The sequence below is a fragment of the Dipodomys merriami genome, unplaced genomic scaffold (genome assembly GCF_024711535.1).
Source record: "Dipodomys merriami isolate MVZ:Mamm:240054 unplaced genomic scaffold, mDipMer1.0.p SCAF_2, whole genome shotgun sequence".
In the NCBI taxonomy this organism is placed as follows: Eukaryota; Metazoa; Chordata; class Mammalia; order Rodentia; family Heteromyidae; genus Dipodomys; species Dipodomys merriami.
In genome coordinates, this window is record NW_027203381.1 from 64,064,157 (window position 1) to 64,091,161 (window position 27,005).

At 37.9% G+C, this 27,005-nt stretch overlaps 1 protein-coding gene across 4 annotated transcripts in view; it reads left to right on the forward strand.

The window, feature by feature from the left end:
• Il1rap (interleukin 1 receptor accessory protein) overlaps positions 1-27,005 on the forward strand; it is a 139,134-nt gene that overhangs the window by 36,083 nt on the left and 76,046 nt on the right. For all 4 annotated transcript variants that reach the window (XR_011373535.1, XM_070029829.1, XM_070029830.1 and 1 more), the window contains exon 2: positions 11,043-11,107. Coding sequence is in view for 3 of the 4 variants with exons in the window: in XM_070029829.1 (XP_069885930.1) it covers positions 11,044-11,107 (64 nt within the window). In the remaining variant the exon portion in view is untranslated. The remainder of the gene's footprint in view (positions 1-11,042; positions 11,108-27,005) is intronic.

Below are 27,005 nucleotides of genomic sequence, written 5' to 3' on the forward strand. Positions count from 1 at the left end.
CCAGGCAGGATCGTGATCTTCAGACCATCCCTTTAAATTAGAGAGGTTATTAGTGGCCATGTCACTACATGAAATTTAAAGAGTGGAAATCTCAGATGGCCAAGAAGCTTTGCTATGCTTCGGAAAAGTAATTAATTTCTAACCTGGAGGTGACTGAATGTTAGTTACCAAGGTGACATGACTCATTTTATGTTGTTGGTGGTTATCATTTCACCTAATTCTCCACTTGAACTTCAAATGGCATCACATGACCCAGAAAGTGCCTCCTCTATGTCCTCTTGTGCTTTGGAATGCCCCCACTATTACACCATTTTCTAAGCTGTAGGATTACAGTGCAGAATTATAACTTCAAAAGCATGGAGAGAGCAGCTTCTGCCCTCTCCTTCTGACTGTGTCCAGAGCTTGGCAAATATTTGCTGAGTGAATTAGGGGAATTGTAAAACTATACCCTCATAAATTTTCCTTTCTACAGTCCTAAGATGAGTTCCTGTCACCCAGTATGTGTTGTTTTCAATGGTCTCTTTTGGTTTAAAGCATGCATGTGCGTATATAGCTATAGTTTCTCTCCTCCTTCCCATTGTTTTTTTACCTGTTATTTTATATACCTTTTAACTTCAATCAAGCAAAACTTATTTTGTAGTCTTACAGAAGCATCACATTTACAACAACCTACATGAATGTGAATTGTACAACTCATTGATTCATTTAAAAAAAAATGGCTCGTTATGTAGCCACAATTGGAGAAGCAGAATGCTTCTCAGACTCCAGAAGCCTCAGGCTTGTCCTCTATTCCCCCAACAGTATAGGCAACGGTGAAACATTTTCTGATTTGCGTTAAGCAAGTTATAACAATGTTTGCTTTTTTACTTCAAGATCTTCAGATGAACCCATTAGGTCCTTGAAAATTTAGCCAAACTAAAACAAGCTTATTTTTTTTTAAATCCAATTTCTACAGCACAGTCCTCTCTAACAAACCTTAAAGATGGTTAAAAAAAGATTTTACTTGTGTTTTTTTGTTTGTTTGCTTGTTTTTTGTTGGTTTTAGGGCCTGAACTCTGGGCTTTGGGCACTGTCCCTTAGCTCTTCAGCTCAAGGCTAGCACTCTACCACTTGAGCTACAGCACTACTTCTAGTTTTCTGATGGTTTATTGAAGGTAAGAGTCTCATGGACTTTACTGCCTGGGCTGGCTTAGAACCACAATTCCTCAGATCTCAGCCTCCTGTGTAGCTAGGATTACAGGCATGAGCCAACCATTGCCTGGCCTTTACTTGAGTTTTAAACTTGAGGATTTGAAACATCTATAATGGAAGGAAATCTCTGACAATTTTTTTTCCAAGTTCAAATTTTGTTATCTAGTCCATCATAATGTTCTTGGCTGTTCTGCAATGTAGGGTCCAAACGTAACTTGGATTATCTCCTTTGAAATAGTTGGTAAACCAAACAGTAAACTGGGACCCAGTTTACCCAGAAGTATGACATAGGAAGTTTTACCCAATAGTCACTTGTGAATGTAGTCCATGTTACTTAGGCTGTTCTTCATAAATAATATTTGAGGTAGCTTTTGTCCACCATTGCAGAGTTGCAAACATGTTACTTAATAAGAGCTCATGATAACTAGGCTTTGCTGATTTATGTATGTTCATGGACAATGCTAAGTTCTCTATAGAAATTTTCATGAACACCCCTCTTAATCAATGGTAGGTAGTTATTAACTTCTATCAACCCTCAGCTTCAGTATTACTTAATTAGAGAATATTTTATCACATGAATTCCTACCTCCTTCAGAGAGGGCACAGTGGGATATACTACTCCTGACTTGGTTTGAAAGTATCACATGAACCCCCGTCACATCAATCAAGTTGATCATGAACAGCATACAACTCTTAAGTGGTCAGTGAATCTGTAACAGTCCAAAATCATGTAACCCTGTAGAACTCCAAGTTCAGTACTCCATTTATATTGCTCTTCACCTTTCTATCTTTAAGCCCCAGGTTTTGTTCTCCTCTGTGAGAGAGGAGCCTTCATGATGATATTTCTGCCCTCACCCCTCAGAGCATGTTCTTATTTGAAAAAAAAAGAATGAAAGAACAAAAAGAAAGCAGTCTGCTCACATTCTATTCCTAGCTTCTGAAGATGGCAGGTGGCATATTATGTTATATCTGTCCGCTCACAGTTCCTACACTCTGAAGCTATGGGGGAAGGCAGTATTTGAGAGAACAATGTTTCCTGGGATAAACTTTGACTCTGTTATTCTATCAGTAAGGTGAGCAGTACTACTTGGTAAACTAAAGTTGGTACAGTTCCTTGATATCTCTTTCTGCATGGACTGCTAGCCTTCTCTGGAACGTTCAATACTCAATGATGAGACTGAGACTGTTGCTTACAAGTGAAAGTAGAAAATACAAACTATATTTAGGGTTTAAATTCCTAAAACGGCATCACAAATCATTTGTTCAGCTTTTGTTAAAGCAAAACCGTATCATGTAAAAATATGCATTATTACCTAATAATATTTGCAAAAATTTTACAAGCAACTACTTATATTATTATTATTATTATTATTATTATTACTGAGTGTAGGTCTGTGAACTTTATGTATTGCATCATGTCACAATTAGGATTCAGCTGGTTTATGTCCCTGAACAGCTCCTCTGAGTCTTTCTTTAGCATTATACTCTTCCCTTACCCCAACCCTCAGGGGTCTTCTTTTGAACACCACTTTGTCTTTTTAAGAATATCATTTAAATGGAATCATACAGTGGATAACCTACTTAGATTAGCTTCTTTCATCTAACAAAATGTCTCTGAGGTTTATCCAAATTGTTTCACAGCATACAATAAATAAAGCTCATTACTTAGAAATGCTGAATCCTTCTCTGCTTTTTGTATGTACTAAGGCATGTCAACCCGTTCACTTATGGAATGACATTGGAGTTATGTCTAATTTGGGGAAGCTGATACAAGAGTGGCTATAAAGGGCTGGGAAGGTGGCTCAGTGGTAGAGTGTTTGCCTTGCATGCATGAGGCCCTGGGTTCGATTCCTCAGCATCACATAAGCAGAAAAAGCCAAAAGTGGCACTGTGATTCAAGTGGTAGAGTGCTAGTCTTGAGCTGAAGAGCTGAGGAACAGTGCCCAGGCCTAGAGTTAAGGCCCCACGACCAAAAAAAAATCCTAGAAAAAAAAAAGAGTGGCTATAAATATGCTTGTACCCCTTTTTTGTGGGAGCATAGTCTTTCTTTCTCTTGGGGAAAATACTTAGACATGAGATTGCAGGTAGTATTGTATGACCAAACTATCATTTAATTGTATGACCAACTTTCACCCTGATACTAGAGAAACTATAATATCATATATTCTATACATAGAAAACTTATCCTCTTCAACTTTTGGTATTTTCCATGTTTATTTTTGTTTGTTTTAGTTATTCTGAAAGATGCAGTAGTACTTCATTATGCTTTTAATTTACATTTTCTAAGAGTACTGTACTGATTTTAAGTATCTTTTCATGTGTTAATTTGCTTACTGCAAATTCTTTTTGGTAATGTATCTCTTGATTACTAACATTTCAGAATTGGATTGTGTATAGTATGATTCCTTCAACTTTATTCTTGTTTAAAAATTATTTCCAATATTTTATGGCTTTTCTCCCTCCATAGAATACTATAATTACCTTATCTGAACATAAAAATGCATACCTTAATGGAATCTTGATTGAAATGAACTAAACCTATGGCTCATTTTGGAGAAAACTGACATTTTAATATTGAGTCTTTGAATTTATGAATGTGGCATGTCTCATATGATTTTTTTTTGCTGGTCCTGGGGCTTGAACTCAAGGCCTGTACTCTGTGAGCCTCTCTGAGCTACAGCACTATTTCTGGCTTTTGCTGAATCATTTATTGAAGATAAGAGTCTCACAAACTTTCCTGCCAGGGCTGGATTTGAACTGCAGTCCTTAGATCTCATCCTTCTGAGTAGGTATGAATACAGGCCACCCAGCTTTTAATATCACTTTCTATCACAACTGCAACAGAAGAGCAACAAGTTTCTTAAAAATATAAAAACATAAATCCTGGAATGGTTGTTTTCAGCTCTTAAGAAGCTAAGACAGAATGATGGAGCATTGAAGGCCATTTGGGCTACATATGAATATCTAGGCTCAATGAACAAACAAGTAAACCAACAAATAAACAAAACCAAAAACACATACATTATTGCAGTGCCTGTGAATCAGATGTCAATATCAGTGTGGCTTAGTAGGGTCTCTCTCTCTCTCTCTCTCTCTCTCTCTCTCTGCATATATATAATATTAATGTCTCTATGATCCATAGTCATGTCTCCAATGTCATTCCTGTTAGTAGTGAAATGTACTCTTCAAATAACCCATTTTTAAAATATGTTTTATATTGTAAAAAATACTGTGCAGAGCGTTTGCAGTTACAGGAACAAGGTAATGAGTACATTTCCTATCATTGTTTCCTCCTCCTTTGTTTTTCCCTTACCCTCCCTTCCTTCCCATCTCCCCTTCCCCCCCCCCCACCTAAATTGTAAAGTTTGTTTTTCAACATAGTCTTGTACATCTCATTGTTACAATGGGTCAATCCCTATTTAAGCATTTTGTTTTTTTTTCCTTTCCACTCCCAAGCTAGGGAAGTATATATACAAGGTGCAGGGCACTGTGGCTTTTTCTCTTTTATATTTTAAATGTCTTTAATTTCCATTTATTAGTTTTTCTTCACTTTGCTTGCCTTTTAGTTTGATTAGGTACTTTAAATCTTTCTTTTTCATATTATTTGATTAGGTACTTTAAATCTTTCTTTTTCATAATCTCCTTTAAAACAACAAATTATCTTCTAAACACTCATTTGCTGTGTCACATTTTCACTTTTGCCCTCATACATATAAGCATTTATATATACATATATGTATATATACATAATTTGTTTGGTTTTCTGAGGCATGATATCACTGTTGGCTCAAAACTCACTATGTATTCCAGACTGGGCTCAAATTCTCAATCCTCCTGCCTGTACTGTCCAGGTGCTAAGATTACAGGCATGCATCACCATACCTTACTTCTCAAAATATTTTCTATTTTCTCTTAGGACTTTGTTTTTGACCTAGGGATCACATAGAAGCATATATTAATTTTGAAGTGTCTGGAGATTTTCCTCTTATCTTTCTGGTATTGATGCCCAGTTTTATTCTTTCATTGCTTTTATTTTATTATGATTTGATTTATGGCACGTAATATGACCTATCTTGGTGAATGTTCTCTGTGTATTTAAAAAGTGTGAAATTATTTGTTTGGTAAAGTCTTTAAAAAGTTGTTCTTTGATTTGGTTCATAGCTTAAAGTTGCATTCACTAGGAGGCTAAGTAGTATGTGTTTCTTTCATCTTGCCCAAAAGAACCATTCTGTCAATTTACTAAAGTATTTGCTGCGTTGTACTGGATTCTGAAATAGGCTGCAACAGGATCTTATCATGGTTCAAAAAAGGGTAAACTGTAAGACTGATGATGGAAATGATTCCGATTCTTTAAGGACCATTAACTCCTTGTCTGTAAAATGGGATAACTAACGGTTTCTCCTCTGTTCTTTAAAAGGTTGTTTGTCTTATATTAGTTGGGTACCAATGCAAAACCTACTTGAACCACATCAGCAATTTGTACATGGGAAATCTATGGAATGGATCATGGTAGATAAGGACTAAAGGAAATGGTTTGATGTTAGATTAGCCTTCTGTGGAGAGGTCCTCCTAGGCTCAGTAGTAGGATTACTAGTCCAGTTGTCTATGGGCAGATCATAACAAAGGGCATCTGTCAACATGACACAGATGAAGCAAGTGATAGCAGCCCCATGGTTACAGGAGACTAACTTAATTTAGTGAGGAAAATGTACCAGGCTGAAGGTCCAAGCCCTACAATCTTTATGAACTTCACAAAATGCCTGTTATATGAGTAGGGGCTATATGTGGAATCAGGGAAGTAGACCTGGTAAGAATGTCATATGCAAAAAGGAAATTGGAAAAATGATGACCCAGAGTGAATAACAGCTGTGACATAACAAATCTAGGCTGCTAGCCTGGTAAGAGAGCCCAGTAGTCAGGGTGACCCAGATGAAGCCCATTCTACAGCTTACAACTAAGATAATAGAAAGTTCCATAGGCATGGATAGTGCTGAGTAAATGTAACAATCCTCACTTTGCGGATTGTTTTGTCTTTGTGGATGACATAGGATGAAACTTGTTGCTAGATGGCACACATATTCAGGTCGATAAATTGGGAGACAATGACATCAAATAAAAGGCAAGTATAGAAAATAGGAAGGGGAGTATGAAAGTGAATGAGACAAAAAAGGCTGGCTAGTAACTTACTATGTATAGGTTCTAGTCAACCAAAGAAAGCCAAAGGTTTATTAGACCCATCACAGTAATCTAAAGCTAAGCTGTAATCTAGACATTGTGAGCCTATGTGTTTGTTATAGGACAGGTTCCTTTGCTTTCCGTTAGTTCCTCTACTTGCATGCAGCTAGCCTAACCCCAACCCCCATTCTCTCCATAAGAAACAGGAACACACATCTATTACTCTTTTCAATAATAAAATTATTAACACTGAACACAAGACAATATTATAAAAAAAGAATCTGCATACTGTGAGGGACTTCAGACTTGCCAATGACTTCCCACTAACTTTCCTCTCTTTAAAACTAGCCTGTACAATCACATTTCTTTTCAGTCTGCTTGATTTTAATTTATCACCAAGCAGGACTGCCCCTGGACTTGTGTTTGCACATAGGTCATCTTTAGATTTGCTTTATCTTGGTGACCTGACTGCTGCCGTTGGCATAATCCAGTTACTCTTGGGAATATCAATAAAGGCCCTCCATCACATTAATTAGAATGTCCTCTAAGTGTTGCTTTAGAAGTTCAGCAGCATACAGACAAACTGGGGAAAATCGTGTGTGTGTGTGTGTGTGTGTGTGTGTGTGTGTGTGTGTGTGTGTGTGTGTGTGTATGTGTGTGTGTGTGTGTGTGTGTGTGTGTGTGTGTGTATTTTTTAAATAGTCAAAAAGCAATTTGGGAGGCCAGAATGCTTTCACAGAGGTGAGTTTGGGCAGGAGAAAAAGCTGAAATTATAGTGCCTGAATCTGCAGTGAAATATCTACTTGCTCTAGCTGACAAAGATTAATGCAGAATTATTAATTACTTTTATTAATGACTTGAGTGTGGACATAGTAGCATGCTGATTAAGTTTGTAGATGACACAAAGGTGAAAGAATAACAATTATTGTTAAGCCAGACTTGAGATTCAAACCTTTTTGAAGACAAAATTTCGTGGCAATTTATTATGCCTGGTGCAGTGACTTATGCAAGGCATTACTTGATGACTGTATCACTCTTCTAATAAGAAACTTTCCATGATTCCCTATGCAGCTTTTTAAGTTAATCTGGTTTTTAGCCTGCTCTTCATAGCTTTGATCCAGACACTCTCTGCTTTCCAGTAAAATCTTCCATATGTTTTCTTTTCCCTAATGCCTTGCACTTGAGCCAAACTCAATTATTAATAGTCTATTTCCTATCTACGTTCCATATTTGCATTACCTTTATACATTATTCTCTACCAAGAGTTTATTTTTCCTCATATATTCCCTCTGCCTCGATTCTCAATAAACAAAACAGTTTGACAGGACCTTTTGTGTTTTTGTCTTTGATTGCTTTAGCTGGAATAAACTAAAGCAATGTGACCTTCCCATTTTTATTCATTTTTTAAACTTTGTATTGCAATCACTTTTTTTGTACATGTTCTAAGTCCCTGCTAGACTCTGCCTACTGCTGACATGTCTGTTTGGTAAATCTCAGTATTTCCCAAGTACCTCTACATGCGGGTATTTCATGCACAGCTGATGATATTGAAGTGGGTTGCATGGGGTGTATCTACGACAGTGAATGCCTTTATAAAAGAGCCTACATCTTGTTTATTAGAGGCTCCTGCAGTTATTTTATAGTAACTTGTATTCACAAAGTGCTCTTGTATAATACCCAGGGTATTATACATGCTAAGCAAAGGCTCTACCACTGAGTTATAACATTTTATTTAATGAATGAGTAACTGGAGAAACCTGGATGTCCCTAAGGTAATGGTATAAAGCTTAAAAAAAAGTATGACCATGGAAAGGCAGAAACATTTAATCTTGGAGATAAAATGGCTGCTTTTGATATAGTAAAGTCACTTCAAACTTGTGTAGGGTAAAGTTAAAGAAGTAAATATGATACAAATGTGAAATTTTTCATGGTAAACAGATAAGAGAGGGGACAAAAGTTGGAAACTTGCATTGTATTTGCAGGTAATCACACAGCCCGTCTGCTTTAGCAGTAGCATTTTACACCTTTTATTCATGCTTAAAAGTGGTACATTTAAATTGATATCATCTAATAATGAATTGATAAAATAATTCATTGGCTATATTAGGAAGATGGGTCTCTGTGGTTGCAGAATTTGTGGCATAGTCTGTTTCCCAAACTCTTGTCAGCCCAATGTGAGTATAAATCTCATCACTGTCACTTCCTAGAAATATGATCTGGAGAAGTTACCAAGGCTGCTGTAAGTACTTTGCATGAATGTTGCCTTCAAAGCAGAAAGCTGAGTCCTTGATCTTGAAATTTCTGAGTCATGCCAGGTTTCAGCATTTATAATCACATGGAGGTTTGATCATTGGGAAGACATGTCTAGGGATGAAGGAAAAGGAACACTCAGATGTTAAATCTCAACATCATTTGCATAAAAGATCATACAGCCTAATATAAGGCTATGGCTCTTTCCAGTTGGCAGATCCATCTGGTTATCAATATGGAGGCCAAAGATGATAGCAGTTGGGCTAATGCCTTGTCATTTGTCTCTTCCAGTGAGAAAAGAAAGAATGGCAGGACATGAGGTTTATATATTTTCCTTCATATAAATTCAGAGTACAGTAGACTTGAGACTAAGTCTGAATCTGGGATTTCTAGACTTTTCATTTATCACTAAGAAGGAAAAGTACTTAGATATTAACATATTTCTTACTCAGATTAGACCAAGAGAACTTGAAGAAGGGAAAGAAGATCAAATATTTGCCCAGAAATATGACTTCTGGTCAGAAACTCCAAATGATTATATTTTTATTGTGAAAATTCCATACAGAGGGGTTACAATTATAAGATGACTACTTTTTTTTATATAGACAGTTATAGTTCTGTGACTAAGAGTGAGTTCTGGACCTGGCAGTTGGAATTTAGTCATATCTCTTCTACTTTCTAGACAAAGAATCTTGCTTATACTATTTAAGCTTGTCTGAGTTTCCTTATATGTAATTTGAAAGTTCAGAACTGAATGGATGAGAAAAACAAACAAAACCTGCCTTACTTGTTTCTGACAACCAAATTTGTTAATAAACTGTAACTCTTGCAATGGTACTTAGGCTATAGTCAGTGTGCATTCACACTAGTTTTTATTTTTTAAGCACTTGAGCTAAAAAAATAAAACAGCATAAAAATAAACCTTCAAGGAAACAGCCCAATTAATAAATAGGCTAATGACTTAAAAGAGAGACTTCTCAGAAGAAGTAAGAATGACCAAGAGACACATGAAGAAATGTTCAACATCTCTGGCTATAAAGGAAATGCAAATCAAACAACTTGAGAATCCATCTCACCCCAGTTAGAATGTCCATTATCAAGAAAGTTAACAATAAGAGATGCTGGCAGGGATGTGGCCAAGAGGGAATGCTACTACACTGTTGGTGGGGATGTAAGCTTATTCCACTACTCTGGAAAGAAATATAAAGGTACCTCAAAAGATTAAACATAGAGCTCACCTACGATCCAGCACTTCCACTCATGGGCATTTATCCTATTGACCATAAACAAAAAGCCATACTAAAGCTATCAGCACAACCATATTCATTGCAGAATTGTTTAACATAGCTAAGTTATGGAATCAACCCAGATGCCCCTCAGTGGATGAACAGATCAAGAAAATGTGACACACACACACATACACAATGGAATTGTGTGCTTCCATCAGAAACAACTATATCTCCCCATTTATAAAGAAATAGGAACACTTGGAAAACATTATATTAAGTGATGAAGCCAAACCCAAAGAAGCATGCTTCATAGTTTCCTTAATTTGTGGGAACTAGAATATGCCTATAAATCTACAAGTAAACACAATGGATGGGAAGACAAGAACATTATACTTGGACATGATAATTTTTTGGGGGGGTCTGGTCATGGGGCCTGAACTCTGGGCCTGGGCGCTGTCCCTCAGCTCTTCAGCTCAAGGATAGTGCTTTACCACTTGAGCCACAGCACCACTTCCCGCTTTTTTTCTTTTTGCTTATGTGGTGCTGAGGAATCAAACCCAGGGCCTCAGGCATGCAAGGCAAGTGCTCTACCACTGAGCCACCTTCCCAGCCCCATGACATGATAAATTTAACAGGACTCTAAACATTCACACAAAAGGGGATATTCTTAAGAGAGGATTACAAAGGCTCAATATCTATGTGCATATGATAATATAAAACAATGATTCTTGAAGTAAACAACAAGAAATGAAAACATTTTTTGTTGTTATTTTACTTTTGTTTTTGTTTGTTTGCTTTTTCCTTTTTGATTTCCATATCTTTTGTATTATGTGCAAGTTAAAGGGTGCACAGATCAGGAGTGACACTCACTAAATACTATGTTGAAAATGAATTATACAACTGTGGGGGCGAGGGGTTGGGAGGGAAAACCTGGAAGAAAACCAGGAAAGAGGTGACGTTGGTCAAAAAGAAATACCCTCATTACCTGACTTATGTAACTGTAACCCTTCTGTCCATCACCTTTACAATAACAATAAAAATATATTAAATAAACATTTGCCTTACTTGCTTCTAAACCTGTTACAACTCTTGCATTGGTAATTAGGCTACAGTCAGTATGCATTCACACATGTTTTTATTTTTTAAGCTCTTGAGGGTATCAAGTACTTTCCCTCAACTTTGTATTTGTGTTCGCAGGATGGGACTTCTGTGGTGTGTAATGGGCCTCTACTTCTATTGGATCCAGTCAATCAATGCCTGGGGTGAGTGAACTGCTTTAACATTCAATTAACATTAAAGTCATGCATAAGGTAGAGTGTCCAACCTTTTTGAAAATGAATTTAAAAGAGCATAATGTTGTTTATTTGCAACGTCTTCTGTGGCAATACACAACTGTAGATCTGAAAGAATTATAGAATATTCGTAATAGAAAGGACTGCTGACATTTCTCGTCATCGTGGAATGCGTTAGCGCAAGGGATCAACTGAGAAGTACAGTATTCTCTCACCCAAGCCAAGTAGGATATAGTTTTTCACTTTGCAGCCAGTCTTCTGGAAAAAGAAATGGCAGCGATGTAACACTGAGCTTGAACTAGCCGTAGAGAAGCTCTTGGTAGTCCACTGAGACTTTGAAAACAAGAGATGAAACAAAAGGACAATCATGGGTTGCTCTCATGCTGCTTTTAAATAGGAAACAATGGATTTGTCCATAGACTCATCCTTCCTTTGCATGTGGCTAAGACATCCATAAAGTTTGAATAACCGGACTTAGATATCATGATCCTCTGATCCTATGAAATTAAAACTGGAAGGGACTGGACACCAGACTTCCATTTTATTCTAGGTCTCCTTTCATCTCTAGCTTGCAGTTCAGTCACCCCTCCAATACGTCTCTCATAATTACCTAATTGAAGTGTATTGAGTTTCTGAACTGATCCAAATATGTAATTTTTTGTACACAAAACTGGCATTTCTCTCTTTGTCATGTTCATACCTTTCTTTGGTGCCCTGTGTGACTGAAAATGCCCAATGCAAGGAAAGATTCCTTAATTTTAATACAGGCAGCCTTAGGATCCTCATTTTAAAAAGATCCTCATAGATGATTCCTCTGAGCACCATGAACCATACTTTGAATATCATTGCTTTCATTCCTGTTCTGCGGGAGAGACCTTCAGAAATGTAAATTCAGTTATTACATAACTGTGACACCAGGGTTCAGCCTTCAACTATTCTTCACATGGCATAGATTTGAGCCCCTCTGATATCCTGATTATCTTTGCTGGGTGAATTTCAGTTTTTCTGTGCCACTCAGAGCATTGTATTAGAAACTAAAAATAGCTCTAAAGAAGGGATATAACTAGGACAGAGTACAGCTGAAAGTAGAGATGATATCTAAACTTGCTGGCCCTTTGGGACATCACAGAGGAAAGGATATATTCTAACCTATTCTAACCAGGGCTGATATTCACCTAGGACACAGGAGTATACCAGCATCTCTCCTGCTTGATGGGCTTTTGTCTCACTTGATTTGGAGTGACTTCCTGTCCTAATTTTTCTTAAAAAAATATATGCTGAATACAAATCCTAATTTTGAGTTTTTTTTATTTTGTACTGTTGGACTACTACCTGCTCATAGAGGCTTTCCTTGGCCATTTTAACTACACTAGTCCTATGACTGACCCTCCATTCCTCCACTTTGCTTTGGTTTACTTTATACTACATACTGTGTCATTTCCTGACATTGCAAAACTCTTTTTGTTGTTGTTGTTGTTGTCTCTTTCTCTTCCTTCTCTTCTTTTTCCCCAGTCTTTCCCTCCCAACTCCCTATTTTCCCTCTTTACCCTTCCTTTCCTCCTTCCTTTTTTATTCTTTCCTTCCTTCCTTCTTCTCTCCTTCCCTCCCTCCCTCCCTCCCTCCCTTCCTTCCTTCCTTCCTTCCTTCCTTCCTTCCTTCCTTCCTTCCTTCCTTCCTTCCTTCCTTCCTCCTTTCCTCCCTCCCTCTCTCCTTCCTGCTTTCTTCCTCCCTCCCTCTTTCCTACCTTCTCCCTCCCTCCTTCCCTCTCTCTTTCCTGCCTTCTCCCTTCCTGCTTTCTCCCTCCCTCCCTCCCTCCCTCCCTCCCTCCCTCCCGCCCTCCCTCCCTCCCTTCCTTCCTCCTTTAGGCTTCCCCTTCTACTCCCCTTTCCTCTCTTCTCTCCTCTTCTTTTCCTTCTTCATTTTGGAGGGTAATTTTAAGTTACCTAAAGGCATAGATTCATTTATTTTGTTTGTACTTCAAGCACTTGAACTAATGATCAAAATCCAGAGACATATTTGGTACCAATAAATACATGTTGAATGGATGAATGAATGTCTCTTCCTTATGTTCTTTTGTTCAAGCTATCCAGTTACATAATGGAAGTGTTTAAGTCCATATTTACATTTCATCATTGGGGTTTCATGTCCTACCACACCTGGAAGGGAAAAGGAGAGGTTCCATGTTTGTGAAGTTATCAAGGATTTCCAGAAGTTGATGAGAGCTAGTTTCCCCTCAGTAGTCCTGGCAGAACCATCTCTCTGAATGACCTTTACTGTATTTACCCAAAGATCCCCTTTTCCCTAACTGCCTTTGGTAAGTGAGCTTTCTACCCAGGAACTGTGACTCATAATTCTGCCAGGGGAAACTGACTTTTTGAATGAGATAAATTCTCATACCAGCCTCATTGAGTCACCGCGGGAGCAGGAAACATGTTGTAATCCTCTTGGCCCATCTGGCACATACTCACTTGCCTTCCTTATGAAGAGGTATATTGTGTCTGTGTCAGGCTAAACTTCCTCATTGGAGGGAGGGCATTAAAAAGGAAGCGTTGTTGACAAAAATTAAAAGGAGCAACTGGCTCTGGGGATAAAAGGAATCATTGCATATCTTAGTGATCGACTAACTTCTCTGTGCATGAAGGTATGTCCTTTACGATGATGGAGAAGCCAGCAGACTTGGTCTTTCAGGAGACTCTCTCTAGCTTTTAGGTTCTTGTGGCAATAGAAACACAGGTTCATGTGGGGGACAAAGGAGAAATGGCCTGAGCACCTTACACACCTTACTAATGCTTTGGCATTAGTAAGAGATCTGTGTTTTTATGTCAATACATGGAACTACTTCTCTTTAAAGAGAATCTTCAATTATTTTTAGAGCCATAGCAAACTAAAGGTATTGTGTCATGCAGAGAACTGGCCTTCCAGGCATGAACTTCTGACTTCAGAACATGGTCCTCTGGTTGATGAATTGTGTTTTACTTGACCCTTGACCCCAGTGGCAAGAAAAGCAAGTAACAACATAATGTAAAGGCAATATTTTTTCCTCTTAAAGAATCAAACCTTGGATAATTTAGAAACTTGTGATAATAAAACTACAGTGTGGTACTTATAGTAATAATAAAGCCTTCACTTTCCTTCCTTCCTTCCTTCCTTCCTTCTTTCTTTCCTTCCTTCCTTCCTTCCTTCCTCTCTCACACCCTCCCTCCCTCTCTCCTTCCTTCCTTCCTTCCTTCCTTCCTTCCTTCCTTCCTTCCTTCCTTCCTTCCTCTGATTCGAAGGCTTACTTTTACAACCACATGTTCTCCCTTGGTTTGCTTGCTTATGGCCAGTGCTCTACCACTTGGGTTATGACTTCAACCCAGTACTTTGATAGTCAATTAGAGATGAAGTTTCACAGATTTTTCATGAACTTTTCTGCTCTGGCTGACTTTGAACATAGATATCTTAGAACTCAACCTTCTGCGTTCTTGGATTATAGGTATGAGCCACAAGTGCCCAGATTTAAGCCCTTTTTTTTCCTTAAAAAGTCATCTCCACTTTCCATATTTGATTTCATTTGATTTTCATATGAAAATCATATCTTAGAGCTGTTGCTTATTTTGAATACAGTAACCTCAGATCATATTGGTTAAATGAATTACTCAAAAGCCATACAGCTAATATTTAGTGTAACTATTACTTGTTTGTTTCTCATTTTCAAAGACACCTGTTATTTTTAATATACTAGATATTTTTCATTAGTTAAGATATGCTTGATTTCAACTAGAATGTAAATAATTTTCAAAAAGCCTGTGGTCCAAGGAATTGTATAAGATGATCTTACTATCTATACCTCTACTTAATAATAGGTTTCTGTACTGTGAAATAAAACTATTTTTACATACCTCCTCTTGCCTTTTACAAGCATTTTCACCAGGATGAAAATCACTGTACTCCTAATTTCAAGTCTTGCTTGTTAAAGTTTTCAGAGATCCAACTATTAAACTCAAAGAAGTTTACATTTATGAAAATGGTATAATTTGTGGAGGGGAAGGGAAAAAACAAATTGTTTAAGTAGGAATACAGGTGTACCCACTGCAACAATGAGATGTACAAGACGTTATGTCGAAAAACGAACTTTACAACTTTGGCGTGGGGGTGGGGTTGGGGGTGGGGAGATGGGAATGGATGGTAAGAAGGAGGCTACAATGCTTGATAAGAAATGTACTAATTATCTTGCTCATGTAATTGTATTTTCACAATTAAAAATAAATAAAGCCAGGGGCCCATGGCTCACTCCTGTAATCCTAGCTACTCAGGAGGCTGAGATCTGCGGATTGTGGTGGTTCAAAGCCAGCCTGGGCAGGAAAGTCTATGAGACTCTTATCTCCAGTAAACCACTTGAAAACCGGAAGTGGTGCTGTGACTCAAGCGGTAGAGCGCCCACCTTGAGCTGAAGAGTGCAGGGACAGCGCCCAAGCCCAGAGTTCAAGCCCCACGACTGACAAAAACAAACAAACAAACAAACAAACAAATAGATAAAACACAATAAAAAATAAAAATTTAAAAATAAATAATTTTTAAAAAAGAATGTAAGAGGAAAACTTTCAGTGATGACACTTTTCTCTTTGGGGGATTGGATACATATAAGTCAAATGGTTAAAGCTGACTTCAATGTAGAAATTAATAGGTGGAACTCATGATTCCAAGTTGGAGAAATACTGAACCTGGCATCATATTCAAGAAGAAAAAATTCAAAAATATTTCTAGATTAAAAATATTTATCACACAGCTCACACAATATGGACGACACTTTATCTCCCCAAAATATGTGGCCACACAAAATCTTTGAATATTATCATTTATATCCAAGTCAACAAACAATTAACCAGCTGTAGGGCTAGATGTTATGGATGTCTCATTGGAGTTGGAGCTAGATATTATTTGTACCTGTTATGTGTTCAGGAAATGAAAAGCCTGGGAGAGAATGGAAAGGCTTGATAACATGGCTAGATTTTGTGTTCTTTCCTTTATGTCATGCTTTCTTTCCTAGAATTCTTTTCCATGAAAGGAAGTAACATTTTCAGATTTCCTTCACATTATGTTTTCATGAAATTTGCAGAGGATGAAATAATCTATTGATTTATTGAACATGCATTACACAATGAAAAATAAACAAGCACAAATACTGTGTCTTGCTAGTGATTGAGAGCGATTAGTTTGTGTTCTGACTGATTTCACTCTATGAATTCTATACTGACATTAAAGACATTATCTCATCTCAATCATCTTTATATTCTTATTTGTATGCCAGGTCAACCCACACAACTAACCTCCAACAAATGTGGTTGTTTTCTTTATCATTCTCTTTTTTAAATTAAGAAACATTATATATCACAGACACACATATATAGGGTAAATTCTCCCTATTATTTAGTGAAATGACTTCTAAAGACAACAGAAACAATGATTTCACTTCTTTCTGAAGATTATAAGTTTGACATTGTTCAATCCAGGAGGAAAGGGGAAAGTGTGTATTGCTTATTTCAAGTCATACGGGAAAATCTGAAAGAAAACATCAAGGAAGGTCCTAATTCATTTGGGAGGTTTGGGGAAAGGACATCTCAATCAAAGAATAGGTGGACTCTTCTTTATGAACAGCAGAGATCAGGGCAATAGAAAGCAAAGTATGAAGGTATTTATAAGCCTAGTTGGAGAGATCAAGTTGGAAACAGACAACTGAGGGGATGAATCCTTCAGGAAAACAGAGTGTTTGTGTCAAGGGGATTCTAATATAATTGGCTAGTGTGCTTTAAAAATTCTTATTTCTGAAAGGACATATGATATTTTTAATGGAATGCAATAGGTCTCTTCAGCTTTTGGTAAGAATTCATTTTGTTGCCAGCTTCAATGGCCTCATTTTATCAGGATGTGCTTTCTTTTGAAACACTCCCCACTCAGATGGACTTGTGACATTCAGTCCTGTCTCTTTTGCCCATGGCTGGTCATACTGAACACTTCTCATTTCTATGCAATTGAGTCCAAACATTTGCTGAAGGTATGAAAAATACCATTTCATTTTATTCTTAGGCCTAAAGGTCATTGGAATCACAGAATCTCACCCTGTTGTCCTTCACATGTTGCTTCTCAGGAGCAGATTTTGACATGCCTTTTCCTTTCATTGTGTTTTATTCATAGTCAGCTGCATTTGTAGTTTGAAACACACTGATGTTTGTTTCTAAACTGCACACACACACACACACACACACACACACACTCACACACACACACACACACACACACACACACACACACACACACACACACATATATATTTAAATCCCAGACTTTTAATCCAGACATGTGTTGGTTAAAAATTGACTTGGGCATCACAATTGGTTGGTGCAATGCTGACTTTGCACATAAGCAGCTTCTTGTATCAAGTATCTTCTGTCTTTAGAGATAAGCTTGTTTCTGCTTCTCCTGCTCCTGCCCCACACCTGGTCAAGACCAAGTGTTTCTGCCTTGTAGAACCAAGTCTGTGTCAGCCGGAACTCTAGTAGACCATTTCTCACCCATTTTTATCCTTCTCTTTCAAGTATTCTTTTAAAATATTCTTCTCTGTGTAGCCAATAAATTTCTCTTAAGAAATTATACTCCCACTGAAGAAAATAACATGATGTTTTCTCTTGAAACCCATTCGGTGCTGCCGTCACTCATTTATATTTGAGTGACGGAGAAATTTGTTGTATTTATATAAAAAAAATCTGGGGACCTTGGTCAATACCTTCAAATAACTGCCTATCCAAACCTATAAAAGCTGATGTTCAAAATTGCCTTGTTCAGATTTTTCCTGCTTTAGACGTAATAGGAAGATAGAAAATACAAGATGGCTAAAAAAAGTGACAGAAGAGAAGAGAGATAATAGAATCACACCTTGCACTATCTGGACTTGACTGTATTCTATTGCTTTCATGAATTTCCATTCTCCTCCTTATCACAGTCACCAAGACGTTTGGTGTAAAGGCAAACTATTGGGAAGTGCAAGGCATGTTCTACAGTCTTCCCATGAGCCCATTGCATTTTCCTTCTGAAATGCTTTCAGGAGTTTGAAATGTTCTTTGAGATAGACAGGAGTGAGCATTTCTGCGGATACCCTAAGGTACTGGTTTGCATTATTTTCTTAAGTTTATTGACAGGAACTGTGGTCCCTTTAAGGTTTGCCATCTCCTCTTCCTCAGTGGGACCCTCAGGGTATACTCCTTAAGTTCAGAAACACTAAAGGGGAAAAGCAGAAACTAGTATATTGATCAGTCACTAATAATGTTTGCATGTAAATATTGCTCTTTATTAATTTATTGTAATGGGCTTTCAAATCACTAATTGCATAATATGTGCTGCTTTCGTTGACAGATGGAATGTTGTTATGTTCTAAAGCAAACACAGATATGCAAATGATCATTTCTCATTAGAGCTCAGCGACTTTTGGTCATTATTTGGCTTTGTTTGTTTTGTTTTACTTGGAAAAGAAATAGATGTGTTTGATGCTCAGATGCAATAACTTACTAGATTAAAATTGATTATCCAGAGTTAACCTGAAAGATCCCTCCTTCTCTGGATCTCTGGGAATTTAGGTCAGAAGTTGATTAATGAAGTGGTTTTTGCTTTTCAAGAGAGAAAACATTCATTTTCAAATATTCTTTGGACTCTTTTGATTTATATGGTCTCCTAGAACAATTGGATTTCTCTTATACAAGATGTTTTGATGTCCATGGCTTGATTTTTAACTGTCTCCTCAGCTTTTATTGCTTTTAACTCATGGAAATGGAGAAATAACAATGAGAGAGAGAGAGAGAGAGAGAGAGAGAGAGAGAGAGAGAGAGAGAGAGAGAGAGAGAGAGAGAGAGAGAGAGAGAGCACTAGAAATACAGTAACAATCTCTCTAGAGATATTTGCTATAAACCTAGCAATATGCTTTTTCAGATTATAAAAAGAACAGTTTTGTAACATTTGCAGCTTTGTGCTGTTGAATGTTTTCTTCTTTCTTTTCTCTCTCCCTCTCCTCTCCCTCCTTTGCCCTCCCTCTCTCCCTCCCTCCCTCCCTCCCTCTCTTCCTTCCTTCCTTCCTTCCTTCCTTCCTTCCTTCCTTCCTTCCTTCCTTCCTTCCTTCCTTCCTTCCTTCCTGCCTGCCTGCCTGCCTGCCTGCCTGCCTTCCTTCCTGCCTGCCTGCCTTCCTTCCTACCTTCCTTCCTTCCCTCCTTCCTACCTTCTTTTCTCCTCTCCATCCCAACCCCAGCTTTCTCTTCTGCTTGCTTTCTGGTGGTACTGATGTTTGAACTATGGACTTTGTGTGTTTTAGCCAGGTGCTTCACCACTTGAGACATATCCCTAGCTTTTTCTATGCTAGCTATTATTCAGATAGTCTCTCATTCTTTTTAAAACTAAGCTGGCCTCAAGCTTTGATCCTTTTATCTACGCCTCCTGCATCACTGGAATTACTTATGTGTACCACCATGCCTGCCTTGTTTGTTGAAATGGGCTTTGCTAACTTTTTGTCCAAGCTGGCATAGAACGGTGATCCTCCAGATCTCTGCCTCCCAAGTAGCTGGGAGCACAAGTATTGGTTGCCACACCTGAATTAATGAATATTCTCAAGTTTAAATTCTTGTCATTTGTCTCCTCCTTGCTATATTAAAACGCTGAAAGGAACTCTGAACTTTAATTATTAGAGTGGTTTCTTTGCATCCAGTGTACCTTCAGTTAGGAGAGCTGTCATCATCTCTAGGGAGAGTGCTTTGTCAATCAAGATACCAGGATTTGGAATGAGGTACACAGTGAATCTGGGGAATTAGATCTTTGCATGCTCCTCAAAATAATGGAAAAAGGGAAGACCGCAGATGAGGTAGAAGACTGGATCTTCTCATACTTTTAAAGCATCTACTGCCATGATTTTTCATTTTGCTTTATTTCCATCAATTAGGGGCGTTCAGATCTGACATGTCTACATATATATATATATATATATATATATATATATATATATATATATATATACCTTGATTGTGTCCTTCATCTCTCCCACTTCTTTCCCCAAATCAGTCTCAACAAGCTCCATTTTTCCATTTTCACCAATGAACATCAGGTATTTTGAACACATTCACCCTTTCTGGTTGTCTTCTCGATTCACACTACTAACCCCCCTCATACAGAAGCTGTTTTACAGTCTATGGCTCTCCTTTTGCAACATCCTTGTTGATATAAATGCATTGCTTGAGGCTCAGTATAAACCCAGCTTAGATTCAAATTTCAACAGGGGATGGAGTTTTGTTTGGAGAATAATTGAAGCCCTGGAAATTGTGAACTGTTAATGGCAGTGTTGGAGGAATCTCCCTGCCCAATCACTCTAGCAATTTTAGGGTGTTTTGGGAAAATGTGAAGACAAAGTCATTATTATGATTGCTTTATGAAAGCAAAGTGTTAGTTATATCATTTTTATTACTCCAAATATCCTGCCATCTACAATTCAGGGATGATGACTGCAATAATAGCATGCAATATTATATAATATTGATTTTTAAATCACTAGAACTAGATCGTGTTAAGCTTAACATGGCTGTAAATGCTTTATTTTAACTCTCTATGAGTGGATATAATTTTATGATGTTTATGTATACGTTTGTACATATGTGTGCATATGGGTATGCATGTGTATGTAATTGAAATAGGAATGTAAGAGAAATATCATTGTTTGGATGAGTAAGTGTATTAATATAACATTGTATAAGTTACTAAATAGTACCAAAGGAAAAAAAGGTTATTTTCTTCTCCCCTTATCAATGAGGAACTCCAGGTTTAGAAAAGGGAATTATCATCTAGGTGCTGGTGGCTCAATGCCTATAATTCTAGCTCACGCAATTGAGACCTGAAAATTGAGATTCAAACCCAGGCAGGGTAGAAAAGTCTGAGAGACTCTATCTCCAATAAATCAGAAAAAATATTGTACTGGAGACATGAGTCAAGTGGTAGAGCATTAGCCATGAACAAGAAAGCCAAGCAAGTAGAGTTCAAACTCCAGTACCACCAAAAACAAGAAGAAAAAAAAAGAATAAAAGAAAGTGAATCCACTTGCCTTAGCTCACGATAGCTAACAAAAGGTCCAACTTATATTCCTATTTCATCTTAAGATTTGTGTCATTTTAACCATATCATTCTGACACTGAACTCTTTATAATTAATACTCATTATTTTCAAAACATTCTAGCCAAAGCTGTCTGTTAACAATGAAAGAACACAGACAACACATATTTGGAAAGAAATACCCAATTAACACAATGAGAACAGAAGACGGTGTTTTTGGGCCATGCAGATATATTTTCAAATTGATTTGTTCCAGGTTTCTTGAAGCTTACACAATATAGGCAACTATGTCTATTCATAGTGTAAACATTTTCCCAAATCTATACGCATTTCCCTTGTGGAAAGCAATTAGAAACAAGAACCAGTTTGCAGATGGATGGAAGAAAGGTGACTCAGGGCAGGCGTTCTGGGTTGTCATAGAGTGGGAAGCTGCCAGCTCCCACCAAGGTTGCTTTGGTGTTGTCCATTTGCTTTCCCTGTGGCTAGCTCAGAGATTCTCAGTGTAACTCTCTGGCTTTTCTTCTGCAACTCTTGCAGCTCTGTCCTGCCTCTTAGACATGAAGGGGCTCAGTAGATGATGTTTATACGTGGCTTAGAAATTTAATGGTGCCCATCAGTGTGTAGCTTTAGAAAATTATTTCTTTCCATTCTAAAACACGCTTTTGCTTTATCCTTTTCTTTTTGCTAGACTTTGGCAGTGACTGGGTGTGAATTTTGAAATTTGATTGTATTTGCACTCCAAGTTCTCTTTCATTATTTCTGATGGAGTTGGAATGTTTTATTCTTTTCGGAGACTCCCTGTTTTGTATGTATGGCAACACATCTAGAATAACTGTCTCCTACACTCAGGAAGTATGCACAGAAGATTGGGCTGGAGAGATTAGCAACAATCCATTCTTAGGTAAACTCTCCAAGTTGAAATGCCAGCATGTGAATACACAAATCCTCTTCAGTCCCAGGGAAATTGGTTTTGTTTAGAGGCTAGTTATCCATACAAAACCATGCAATATTTTTGTCACCGAAGGTAAGACTTATCACTAATTTTGAGACAATATCTTTGATTTCATAGAAACAGGTGGAATATCTATTTAAACTACATGTTTAGGGAGGCAGGGACTTCATGATTCCATGTAAAACACAACTTAGTATATTTTTAAAGGTCAAGTTAAGGACACAGCTTTGTATAATATGGAATGTAAATAGCAGCTAGCATTTCATTCATTCATTTATCCAATTCAGTTATTCACTCACAGTGAGTGGGTATGTAGCACATATCCTAGACACTATACTTACTTATTCTGGTAAACAGGCAGAAATTGATTCTTCCCTCATGGTTTTTATTATCTTGGTGATGGACTGAAGCTGAAGAAAAGAAGTAAATGACCATATTTTTAAATAAAATTCTAGGATAATTGTAGATCATATTGATACCAAAAAATGAGGCAATTGTCCTTTATCTGGCTGTAGGAAAGACCTATTTATGAAGCTGCTATTCTAAAGTCAGGTGTGGTGATGAACACCTGTAATCCTAGCTAATCAGGAAGATAAGGTCAAAGAATTATGGTTTGGTGCCCGTCTAGGAAAAGTTTCTTTGAGACCCTAACTGAAATAGAAACTAAAATACAAAGAGTGGTGATGTGGCTCATGTGGCAGAACATTTGAAATGTGATGCCAAAAAACAAACAAACAAACAAAACAAGCTCTAGCACTAAAACAATAACAACAACAGCAAAGCAAGACACCATTCATCATTGATGGATGAAAAAGAGCCACCTAATATCCCTATAGAGAAAGCAAGGAGAAAGATAATGGGATGGTTCATAGGCTAGGAGACCCTGGGGCCACAGAACAGTCTTCCACTTGCTTGAGCTACAAGAACTTGCTGAAAGAAAAAATGAGTCAAAGAGGAAGAGGAAGGCCATTTACATTCATTGCAATAAAAAGTCATTGGAAAGACTAGATCATGTCACTGGGATTATCCAGAGAAAATGTTAATTCTTCATGGTAGCTGCTACATCAGGAATAGGTTTCCAGTGTCTTTCAGTGTGGTGGATAAGTACCACTAAGCAACACTTTCTATAAAGCAGAGAGAGATGATACATTTAAAAATAACCATGTTTTAAAATTAATTGCAAACTTAGTAAGAAATCCTCAGAGACCAAAATTGAAGAGAAAACAAAAAGATCCAGAAAAGAAAGGAGCCAGCTCTGTAGCTGGCAGCTGCCCAGGGTAACAGTCAGAGTCAGTGGCAAACGATGTATTTGTGTACTAGAAAATTTGCATAATTTCCTTAAACCTAAAATTAAATTCCAACTTTACAGTTTACCCCCAAACAAATCTCAGTTGAATTAAAACATTGAAATGTGAAAAAATAAACCCTAAGTACTAGAAACAAACATATGCAAATATATTTTCAAATTGAGATGGAAGGAATTTATGATAAATCTGTCATCAAAGGCAATGATGAACGAACATGTTCTATTAATTTCTAAAATTACTATAGTTTGACAAAAGGGTTGCATTGTGATACACATGACTTGCATATAATGCACCTTGATCAACTTCACCCCCTCTATTCCTTCTTACCCTTCTTCTTTTTCCCACTTCCTTTTTAACAGTTACTGTGAACTTCCTTACCCCACCACATTTAGAAACAACTATTGGTTCCCAGACGGTGTTGCCCATCTTGGGGGGGTGAGTAGGACTCAGGGCCTGTCTTTGAGATCACAGTTTGGACCAGACAAAACCTCAGATGACATTTACAGAAGATAAAAAGACACTTCCAGAGAAACTGCTTTCATGGATTCGAAGCAAGAGAAATTGTTTCCCACTGAGAGCATGCAGTTAGATCTGTGGGTTCAGTGTCCAATTGAGGCTTTAAATGGTTGGTGTTATTTGATTACTTAGAGATAGTTGAGAAGAAGCACTGAAGACAGAATCCATGACCAAATGATCTCTTCTTCCCAGTTGTTACAAGTAAAGCTAAGTCTCTCTTCAAAAGGCATGGATCATACCTTTAAATTTTTATTTTTTGTTTACTCTTGTCAGTTTTTTTAGGGTGTGTGGTACATATAGATTTGGGCAAATTTGCACAACTGTATCTCTCTAATTAAGACATAGAAAATTCCATTAGCCTGTCTCCCTCCCTCCAAAATTGGTTTCACACTGCTGCTATGCAATCAATCCCCTTCTAAAGCCAGCCCCTAGCAATCACTGATTCATGTGCTGTACCATGATTTTGCCTTTTCCAGAATATCAGATAGAGACAGAATCAGGACTGACTTCTTCCACTTAGCATAATGGGTTTAATATACAGCCACATTGTTTTATGCATTGGATACACTGTTTCCGAGTCATAATTTACTCTGTGGTTTTCTTGCAGCTTGTTTATTCATTCTGTCCTTGGAGGACAGGCGAATGCTTCACCATTGGCCATTACAATTAGGTTAAGGTTCTTTTAAGCACCTGTGTACAACTTCTCTGTGGTGAATACTTGTTAGTGATATTGCCAGCTCACTTAAATATAACTAACTTAATGAAAGCTCCCATAGTATTTTGCTGTGACTTTTTTCCATTTTGTACCCTGCTCTTCAGTGAATGAAAGCTCTGCTACCTATTTCACTAACACATGGAATTTTCTATTCAATAAATTAGCCATTCTAATAGCAATTTAGTAATATTTGGCAAGACTGACTTTTTAGTTTACATTTGTCTAAGAAATAATGCCTGAGAGGATCTTTTCATGTTTATTCGCCTATGTATATCTTCTTCAATGAAGTTTCGATTGAAGTCATTTTGCCATTTTTCAGTTGTTTGCATTCATCTGGAAATTTGAATATGAATCATACATTATAAATCCTTTCTCAGGTAGATGATTTGATATATACAACTTTTTTTCATCACCATTCACTTAATGTTCTGCATCTTTGCAGTTTTACACAGCTAGGGATAGATGGGCCTAAACATGAAAGAAGCATTGTACTGGTACGGAGAGTCCCTTAGGCATTTGGAAAGAGAATCTGGATATTCAGATACTTCTAACCTTCAAGGATCATGTTTTGAATGTCTTATGAATGTATAAACAGTGTGCTTCACAGCCAAACATTGTTGTTCATTGAGATTTATGGTTTAGAATACCTTGAGATCATTGGAAAGGGACAGCAAAGAGTAGCCAGTTAAGTCTCACAAACTAGAACAATGTGATTGTCCCCCAACAACCAGTGAGTTATCACTGTCGGTGATGTGCCTGGCTGGCCATACAGTCTTCTTCATCTTAATGAACCAATTTCTACTGTAACCATTGTAGATCTAAAGGATTACCTCAGAAGCTAGCTGCCTTCCTTTATATAACTCTCCTCAACTCAAGTTGTTCTCATAGTTTATATTGACATGCTTTGTGGTTTACATACGCAAAAGCAATCGTGACACATACATAAAGACATTCCCTACTTCCCACATGTAGAGAAGCACATGTGGATGACCCATCAGATAAACACAAAGCACAAACATGTCTCTTAACCCATCCTTTACCTCTACTCTTGGCCATTAATATGGCTCCTTGCCTTCTTTGAGAACCAATAGAGTCTCTCAGTAGCTTCCCTGTAGGACACTTGCAACCATGCACATGCTCTACTAAGTTATCCAAAGCTGGCGCCCAGCCCTTGCTGACTGATGGCCTGGTGAGTCATGGCTCCCATAGTTCTTAACTCCTTTCCTTGATCTGCCAGTATGCATTCTGTCTCTTGTGGGAAAGCACTATTGAGCTTCACCCCACTGAGTCACAATGCAGAGCTGCCCCTGCTCTCTTGTGGTAGGTTGAATCCTTTCTCTTTTCAGCATTTGCTTTGTCTTGCTTTCCCCCGTGAGCTTTCCATTCCCATTATGTTGTGAGACTTTTGTGAGCAGGCACTGTCCTTGTATCTTTATTTTCCACTCTGAATTGTCACCTGTAGTAAGTTCTCACTGAGGGCTCTCTGCTTTGAAAGACACGACATAACCCACAGTTCACCTTGCTTTGTGACCCAGACAGAAGAGGTGTCTGAGTGGCTGCTGGTTGTAACCAGAGGTGACAGGGTGCTCTGATGTGTTCTAAGCAGAAACGGTCCTGCTTGCCTATTGGCTGTGATTATGCTCTCCTGTCTAGAATAGGCAAAGGGTGATTTGATTTTGAGTAATAAGCCACCTAACTCTAATTGTCTACCTTAAATGCCTCCCATTGTTCTGCTTAAGGTGATTTTCTACTCGCATGAAATGTTCTCCTTTGCAGACAGTTGATGGAGGTGCTGAGTCATGCCCGACTATACTTAATAAGACAGAGGCAGCTCACGCCCCAGCAAGCTGTCTCTGAGGACAGGCTGACATTTCTGACTCCCCTGCTTTGGAAAAGTGAGTATGTGAGGGCAAATGGAGGGTGCAGACAGCACTGGAGTCTCCCTGGGAAACAGGCCTGAAGAATGCCACTCTCTAATTCCCACAGATGTGCCCAGCTTCTCCAGCTCTGGGCTGTGACACACACCACCTGATTCATGGAAACACAAATCAAGGATTTGACTCCTTCACTCTGTCCCTGTTTCTGTTAGCTAGTGCCCTGACAGACTGGCTTGATTTGCCAATATTAGGACTTGGGGTGGAAAATAATGTTGGCATTAGCATCGATAATAAACTCATCATACCCCAGAGATGGAAGGGTTTAGAGATGGTGTGTCTCAACATTTGATAGTATCCAGATGAGTCTCAGGGGGAGGAAAGCAACCTG